At 45.6% G+C, this 9273-nt stretch overlaps 1 protein-coding gene across 1 annotated transcript in view; it reads left to right on the top strand.

Moving 5' to 3' along the window:
- Nucleotides 1–220: 220 nt before the first annotated feature.
- ROR1 (receptor tyrosine kinase like orphan receptor 1) overlaps nucleotides 221–9273 on the top strand; it is a gene marked incomplete at both ends in the record, with an annotated part of 406574 nt that continues 397521 nt past the window's right edge. Inside the window, one exon of the mRNA XM_082833145.1 lies at nucleotides 221–311. Within this exon, the coding sequence (XP_082689271.1) occupies nucleotides 221–311 (91 nt within the window). The remainder of the gene's footprint in view (nucleotides 312–9273) is intronic.

Genomic DNA, 9273 nt, shown 5'->3' with positions numbered 1-9273 from the left:
CAGCCAGAGGGCTGGGGAGGGACCGCGTTTACGGGGTCCTGAGCGGCCGGGCGGAGGCGAAGGAGCAGGTTAGAGGGAACAAAGAACTTCTCAGACGCCCCCGGCATCCTGTGGGGAGAGCGGCCGGGACGAGGTGGCCGGGACCCCGGGCAGAGCCCGTGGATGTTCTGCGCGCGGCCTGGGAGCCGCCGCCGCCGCCGCCGCCGCCGCGAGAGGAGGAATGCACCGGCCGCGCCGCCGCGGGGCGCGCCCGCTGCTCCTGGCGCTTCTGGCCGCGCTGCTGCTGGCGGCGCGTGGGGCCGCTGCCCAAGGTAAGAGGAGCATCGGCCGGCTCGCGGGCCCGCCCGGCCCCGGCCACCCTCCCGCCGGCCCGCCCGGCGCTGGCAGACAGGAAGCGTCGCGCCCGCCTCGGGGGGCGGCCGGCGCCCCGTCGGGGGTCTTGCCAGCGCGACTCCAGGCGTCGGTGAGGCAGGCGAGGGGATTCACCCGGGAGCCCCGCTGTGGGCCGGGGGTGCGCCCGGGGACTTCTTCCTCGGCGCCCAGCCGCAGTTGTCAGCGCTGACAGGAAGCGTGGAGGGGTTGGGGGTCGTGGGGCGATGGGATGCTTTTCGTCCCCCCCATCTCTCGCCGGACCCCTAACGCACTCCAACCGGTGTTCAGGCAAGTCCATCCTGCTCCCAAACCGCAGACGCCTTGGAGAGCGTGGTCCAGAAGGGAGTTTGTATTTTCAGGGGTGCCTACGAGAGCCCAGGCTGTCCGCAGACCGACCCAAACAAAAGCCCTGTCCTCCTGGGGCTCGGGCGGCCTCGCATCTCCACCGTCCCCGGCTCGCCGGCCTTCTGGAGGGTCACGATGGAGGCCACAACGTGTGCGCTGCCGCCGCCGCCACTTTGTGCAAAATGTGCTGTCAGAGGAGGCCTGCTGCTCCAGAGTGCATGTGTGTGTGCGTGTGTGTGTGTTACAAACAAGGGGGGAAAAGACAGCTAATGCATACTTGATTTTGGTAATCTCCAAAGACAATCTCAACAGTTAGAGAAAGACTTCACCGAAAGCCAGAGCGTCTTAGCTCGCTGCGGGAAGCTGGGATCCTTGCTGCGTCTAAGCCGGTACACAATGAGAGGGAAGAGCCCGGCTGCGCCTGTGGAGACAGCCGATTCATTCTTTGGAGGTTGGAGGGGGAAAGTTGATTAAAGTCTCCAGGGTCTTGGGCCTCACTTTTAACATGCATCCCTTGAGGGGGTGCTGGAGCCCCTGGATTCTTCCCTCCCCCACTCGCAGCCCCAACCCATGCTCTTTTATCATGCATCTTTCATTTTTAAGTTAACGCTGGCTTTAGGAAAAAAAGGCTCTGGGCTATTTAGCAGTTGAGGGGAAAAGATCTATTCGCTACATGGACTATGCAGAATTAGTTTAGACTAAAATCTAGCTAATATTTTGCGTAGTAGAAAACACACTCTGGAAGGAAGTTGTGGGTGAATTTTGATTTCTTAGAGATGACTTTGGGGAAGTGGGAACCACATTTTCCGAGGATGATTCTGAAATTGATCCTATAGTGTGGTTGGGCTAATCTGGAGGCTCCTCGGGGTAAATACAGCTCCTAATTGTAATTAAGATGTACATCAGCAGGGAGTGCACCTTCCTGATGAAAAATCCTAATGAAATGTAAACAGCTTGGTCACATGGATGTTTGCTTCGTTGATGCCAAACATCTGGTTCCATGCCACACACCTGGGTGAAAAGTAAAGAAGGGGCCATGCTGCCTAAAACATTGTAAACATCCTTCTGATGTCAGGTTGCCCGGTGAATTGAGGTGGAGATAACCAGGGTGATTCTAGCTAAGGCAAGGAAGGCTCCTAGCGTGGGGCCTTGATTACTTCGGTTATATCCTCTGTTCACTCTACTTCTACATAAGCTTTCAAAGGTGGTTGCTTTTAGATCATGGGGAAGGAGGGGGAGGGGGGAGGGAGGGTACAGTCCACCTTTCCTTGGTTATCTGCCTTTAAATAAATGTACAGGCAATGATTTTGCTGAGTGTAAGACAATTTTGTTATCGGCAATCACCCAAATTCTGTCTTGTTTAATTGTCTACAGGCTTAAAAAAACTTAAAAAAATTCCTCACAAATTTATTGTTTCTTTGTCTAAAAAGTATAAAAAGCTGCCAGCTTTGACCACTTCTTAGGTCCCATTTCTGTGGGACCTCCATGCGTATGAATTAAAATTGTTTCTTTTTCTCCCATGAAATTTTTTTTTTAAAGAAAGAGTATTGCCTATTCTGAGCTCTTCAATATTGAGCTAAAATCAGTTATTACTGTCTTATTTATTGTCTAATAAATCCCTTTCTATTTCTGTGAATGCTTGATATTTTCTCTGGGGAGAAGCCTTCTAGTGGAACTCAGATTTACCTTGTCTGATCCAAGATTCTTAAGGTAACTCAGCCAGAGGCTCAGGAAATCAGCCTAAGGGGAGATATGTTTCATTTATTTATTTATTTTAAAAGTGCTCAGCATTTCTCCCATCATTTCTCTATTTTGTTAGCCAGGAGGAGCAAACCTTTACGTTTGCTTTTTCTGGTCTGTTCATTGTTTTCTCCCCATCTTCCTTTTACCAACTGGAGCTAAACCTCTCTAAGAAGCTGAAGCCGTGATAACTGTACCCAGAGCTCAGGGCCTTTAGAACCCACCTAGGCCTCTCAGAATCCTGTAGATTCTGTGATTTGGCTGCTTGGAGTCAGAGAGGGGTGGCCTGCTACTGTTTGCTGTCATTTTGTAAACTTTCCAATGATGTTTTAATAGGTGCCTGTCCTGTCGGCTTCTAGGATCAGAATCTCTTGAGGGCAACAGGACTGTTAGCTTTCCTGGTGAAAACACTGGAGACCAAGTCATTCAGCTGCATCTTTATTAGAGATACCTGAAAATCCTACCTGGGGGAGCCACACAGAGGCCTAATTAAGAAGGGGTGTGGTCCATCTGCCTCTGGCAGTGTGTTGGGAATATTTAATTTTTAATATTGATTCAATATACCTGATGGCTGTATTGCTATCCTGATACCTGGGATTATCTTTCTGGTATTTAGTTAGGAGTCCTTTTACAAACTTAACTTTGGTCTGTATTTTCCTCTCCCCATCTCCTGCATGGTGAGCATAGGCCTCAAATGAGACTTGAAAGTTTCTAAATGGTGTGTTACTTGCATTCATTAGTGTTCAACTTGGCTGTGGTTTGGTGGTACCACATACCCCATTTCAAGTATTTTTGAAAATTGTACCCAGCATCCTATGGAGAAAGGAATGCTCTGTAGACTATATATTATGTACATGTATATCTATATAAATGGCATATGTTTATACACGTATATAGTAAGTGGGCCATAGATTTTTGTTGAATGAATGGAGAATAACTTTTTTGGTTGTACGTAAAATTGCTGTGTTATTTGCTTTTCCTAGTTAAAAACTCAACATGGCGTATTTTCAAGGATTTTTCCTTTTCTTGTCTCATCTTCTAGTATGAAGGGAGTATAGTAGAACTGAACAGTAGAGCTTAATGGTTATGAGCACAGGTGTTGGAGTTGACAGACATGGGTTTGAATCTTTTCTCTGCCACATACTGGATATGGTGATTAATTTTTCTCAGCCTTACCTGAGTGTTACGAGATCTCAATGAAACCATGTATGGCAAGTACTGGAGAAGAGCACCCAGCCTAGAGGGTCTTAACTTGGGGTACCTGAAATTAAGGCTAGGAAACCCCCCAGAAATAATACACAAAATTTAATATGCATTGTTGTGGTTGTGTGTTTCTAGCTATAATCTGATTTTTTAAGGAAACTGCAATCCCCCCAAAATAGGAACCATTGATTTGGAGTGTTTGGTGCTTGGGGCAATGAGTTGCCTTCCTGGGTAGGTTGCAAAAGGTTGAGGGTTGGTGTGGGGGGGTCCTGGGCCTTAGCCCAGATCTGCACAATCCATGGGGCCTCTATCTCTCCTCACTTTCTGCTTTCTCTCCCACCAGGCCGGCTGTTATTGGGCCTGAGAGAAGCTGAAGAATGGTGTCAAATCCTTTGACCTCTACCAGGAATGTATTTCCCTGAACCCAAGCATTCTGAGATGCTGGTGTTTGCACAGTTTATTTAACAGACACTTGCATGATCCTTACAATAGGCCAGTCACCGTTCTAAGCATTTTTCAAGTATTAACTCACTGAATCCTCACAACAACCCTATGAGGGAGGTGGCATAATTAGCTCATTTTGATTTAGGCACAGAGAGGTTAAATTACTTTCTCAAGGTCACATGGCTAGGAAGTGGCGTTGCTGGCCTTACAGAGGCTAAGAGTTCATGCTCTTATCTAACTGCTGCCCTAGACAGTCTCTCCTGGTTTAAGTCTTAAAATTTACAGTATTTTTATGTTATGTAGGAGCCAAAGGTGCCTTTTCCCCAGGTTTTCTAAGAGCAGCAAAGGGATGTTCTCTTAGCCATATCTAGGGGTTATAATAAATGACTGGAGACAGCCAATTTCAGTTTTCCTTCCTGTGCTGGAGTTGCCTGAGCAAGACCTGCTGTAACTCAGAGATAGACCGGAATGGCCTCTATAGTCTGCACTTCTGATCAGGAGGAATTATATTGTTGTAATGAACTGCACCTTGGATGCGGTTTGAGGAGTGTGTCTGGCAGTTCCTTCCAACCAGCGATGAGATGTATTTTGATGAAGTGCCTCTGTATTTGCATCTTGGTGTACAACTTGGGGTGTAGGCTGAAAAGGGGTGATTTATTAGAGTGTTCTCTAGTGGGAGAGCTGGCTTGCCAACTCCAAGTTCCTGATGTGGATCAGACCCTCGCAAATCCAGCCCCATCTGGGAAACACTCAAGTCTCCGAGGACTCTTTCTCAAACAGAAGAGCCTCAGCTTGGCCTTACCTAGTCCCCAAGGTGTGTCAGGAGAGTCTGTTCTGTAGACAGACAGAAAGGAATCGTCTTCTATGATTCTGAGAAAGTTCTCTGGAGTTGAAGGGGGGGATGATGGGGTGGGGGCTTTGGGTTGGGGGAACTCTTCGAGATCCTTAACTAAATGCAGCTGCTTGTTACACGGAGCCTGACTTGCATGCCAGGAATATCTAAAAAGCTAACGAATACAAAATAAAAATAAACAGCAGTAAAAAGGCTCTCTCTTTGTTGCAGTAAGCTCGGTTGGGGTTTTCAGTTTGTTTAGGAATGGGATAATTGTGGCATCCACTTTATTTTGGTAAGGCAGTGAAACGTGGATTGATGTTATGTCATTGGGATGCTACCACCACCTGAACTTTTTCCTTCACACCTCCCCCCTCAGAACGCCCAGGCATGAACAGCCACAGGGCCTGAGTCTCAAACTGTTGCCCCTGAGTGAATTACATTGAAAGAGGGCAGATAATTTAATGGGATAATGTTGGCAGGGCCAGCAAATTTCACACCCCATCTCTCACTAATAGAAAGGCAGTAGAAGGCTACAATATCCTCAGATGAAAAGGTTGTATAAAAAGGTTCTGCGTAACAGTCACTGTCTGTCCATAAATAAGGTTCTGTAGAGTTTTGATCCAAAAGCTGTTATGAAATACTGATAAGCCAACCCTCATAATGTTTGGCCTGCTTACATTTCCTTTTTTTTTCCTTCTCTCATAGAACCATAGATTTTTTTTTTTTTAAGAGGGGGAAGGGACCTAAAGATCAACCAGTCCAAGCTGTTTATTTTCTGAAGTATTTCTGTACAGAAAGAACCTTCCTTTATAGCCTATTAAAGAGGCAGTATGGAGTAACAGAAATGGAATGGGATTTGAACCTGATAGACTAGAGTTTGAAATGGGGCTTTGCTGCTTGCTGGCTGCGTGACCTTAGGCAAAGTTCTTTGACCTTCAGAGCCTCAGTTTCCTTCTCTGCAAAATGGGGATAACAGTAATATCTGACTCACAGGGTTTTTGTAAGAATTAGAGGAGATAATTGACATAAAGCACTTTACACAGCACCACAGACCTAGTAGCTGCTATCATCAGCAGGGTTCGCTGGAGAAATCAGAACAAGTGGTTCCAAAACAATGAGCATTGTGCTGTGAGATACAAACCAAGACTCAGAGAGCAGCAATTTTTTCAAGATGGTAGGACTCTTGAGTGTTCTTTTTTACAGGGAGCATATAGATACTCTAGATGTGAGCAGTCCCAGGCTAGTGCTGGGGACCTGGACTGGAGAAGATTCCACAGGGCAGTTTTGCAAAGCCTTAAAACAAAGGCTTTTTTCAGAACAGTGAGCTCTTTGGGGAAGAGCAACCCCTCCCTGGTGCTTGGTGTAATTCCAGAATCCTGCAATGGGGAATGTTACATTTCAGGGACCTCCACTTGTAATCTGACCGTTTTTAGCTCCAATATCCAAATAATCTTGCTGAGCACAACTTGAAAGAGAAGGATAATGGCCGGAGGAAAGAATCCTGAGGTGCTCTGTTAGCCATTTAAAATTTCTGAGTACAAAAAAAAAAAGTTCACGTTACCCAAAGAGAGAAGAGTAAAGAAGTGTGTGGGAAGGGGGAGGGGAGATAAAAACGAACCCGGTCTAAAGACCAAGACCGGGCTTGTGGTTTTATTTTTATTTTTCAACAGTAAAGCTTGTCATTTAATGCATTTCAACTTACATTTGTTTTATATTTATTACATGCAAGATATGGTGTTTGTGCCCAGGAGTAAAACATTATCGCTGCCCTCAAGGAGAGATAGAGCAGGAACATTCTTACTTTTTAAAGAACCTACTATGTGCCAGGCATAGTTCTTTATAGGTATTAGGTTTATATGTCCCAACATCCCCTTGAGGTTGGACTTCTGACCCCATTTGTCAGATAAGGAAATCGAGGCTCAAGTATTGAGGTAAGCGTCTTAGCCAACCTCACAAAACTATTAAGTTGGGTTTGGCATTTGAACCTAGGTATTTGGACTCTCAAGTGTATGCTATTTCCACTGTCCTTGAAGTGTAATTGGAGAGGCAAGATGAACAGATATGTACCTCCACATGCCAACTGGCTCTCCCATAAGTGAATTATAGGAAAGGGTCGTGAAAAAAGAACTTGGGGAACACAGGGGTAGAAGACATTAATTCTCACTCACGGAATTGGAGGGTCAGAGGGAGAAATCTGTGCCCTTCAGTGGCTTATTGTGAGGATGCAATGAGATAATGTATGGAAGATGCTCAGCGTGCTGAGTGTTCAGCTGTAGTTCTGTAGCCAGAGAGAGGCCTGGTCAGGATTAATCTGCCTCGAAAGCCTGTGTGCTCTTAATTGTTCTGATGTGCACCTTTTCAACAGGCGTGTGGTTTGTAGGAAGAGTAAGTGGCTGTGCAGCCCCCAAACAGAAGGGAACACAGTTTCTCTGGTCTCTTCTCCACCTGCCCTAATCCAGATTTTTGGATTCAGCTCTGCTTTGGGCAGGGTGTGGGGGGGGGGGGGTGGATTTGCAAAGGCCTGAGTTTGGAGAAAATCACGGAGCCTAATCATAAACCATAACACTTCTGGAACTCTAGCCGGGACCTGCCATGTTCCCCATTCATTCTCTGATCATACATTTTTCTATGCACTTACTTTGAGCCAAATATTTTCCTAGTCACTAGAGACATAAAGGTGAATAAGTCTAGGTCCTTCCCTTGGAGGGTTTTTCAAATGGCAAGTCTGTGGCAGAGATTGCTAGCTGATCATCAGATCTGTTTCATCTCTTCCTGGGCACATGGCTAGACTACATTTCGCAGGTCCCTTGCAGTTAAACGGAGGCCATGTGACTAAATATTAGCCAGTGGAATGAGGTTGAAATCAATGAGTGTCACCTGTACACCTGATCCATAAAAAAACTTCCCAGGCAGGATTGCTATGATCCTGTATGTGGGAACTCTAGAAGTCATGTGTTGAAGACACCACAAAATGGAAACAGCTTGGAACCCACCCTAATGACTGCCCGGTGGAAGCCACCTGCCAGTCCACACTTGTTTAGGTTTTATGTGAGGAAGAAATGAACTTCTATTGAAGTGAAGGCTGTTTCAGGGCTTATCAGTTACAGCTGCTAATGTTATCGTAACATTATTTCTATAACTAACATTTTATATCTATCTATCATATAGTTGTAAACCATAGTGCACCATGAGATGAATTTTGTGGGTCTGAATCACTATTTTTAGATAGAATATAATAGGAAATATCAGAGTGCATTACATTAATCTGGTGAGTATTTTGGGAAACTTTAGCTTCAGTTTGGTAAGTGCTGATTTGGGTTATTATTTGGGTTATTATTGAGCTCTCATGATCAAAAGTTTGAAAGTCACTGTTTTACCGAAGGCATACAAGTCAACAGCTCTGTACAGCAGAGTGTGTGGTAGTTATGATAATAGTGGTAAAGTCCCAGTGCTATAGAGACTCAGTTAACGAGTGCCTAGGAAGCAGAAATGGCAAAAGGGGTTCATCTTTCCAGTCAATTTGTATTGGCTGCCTGTGGTGCAGTGTTGAAAAGGATTCTGAGGTTTCTTCCAGGGTCTCTGGGAGGGAAGGCTGTGATCTGATAGCAGCATCTGCCGTGGGCTTGGGAGGAGGAGTAGAGGCTCAGACCTAGCTTGCATCTGACCACTTTGCAGGGAGTCTGAGCTCCTTCCAGTGAATTCAACTCCTTCCCCAATTAGTTATGGCACACAAACGGTGTCTGTAGCGCTGTGCTCAGCACTGTGGGGATTTTAGAAGAACTATGACTAGCCCTTGTAGAGTTTACCTTTTAGGGGCAATAAAATAGACATTTGTGAAATAACTTTGCAGCCAGAGAGTGCAGAGTTGGCAATTACAGATGCAGAATGCCTAGGAAAGAGGGCTTTGAGTGGTGCCTTCGTGGTTTCTTTGCGTATGAAAGGAGCAGGGGAAGGGAGGAAGAAGCAGGGCTTTACTGGAAGCCTGATAACTTACTTTTCTCTCCAAAAGAGCGTCCCAGAGAATTAAAAATCCAGTACATTTCAGGGCTGCTTGTCAAAGGTATCATGTATCTTATTCCCTCTGCTGCAGCAGTTTTGTTTTGTAGTGAAGGTTACGAAATCTCAGTCCACCTTTTGCCTGAGTGATGAACATCATAATAGTTGAGTAATACACATCAAGAATCCTGTGTGCCAAGAAATATTTTAAGTTCTTTAACTATTTTAACTTGAATTGTCTTTGGGGAAACCCTATGAGGTAGGCACTAATTATTAGCTCCATTTTCCAGATAAGAAAATTGAGGTACAGAGAAGGTAGGTAACTTGATCAGTATCAA

Source organism: Leucopleurus acutus (genome assembly GCF_964270905.1).
Source record: "Leucopleurus acutus genome assembly, chromosome: 2".
NCBI classification, from domain to species: domain Eukaryota; kingdom Metazoa; phylum Chordata; class Mammalia; order Artiodactyla; family Delphinidae; genus Leucopleurus; species Leucopleurus acutus.
This window is presented reverse-complemented; position numbering and strand designations above follow the sequence as displayed.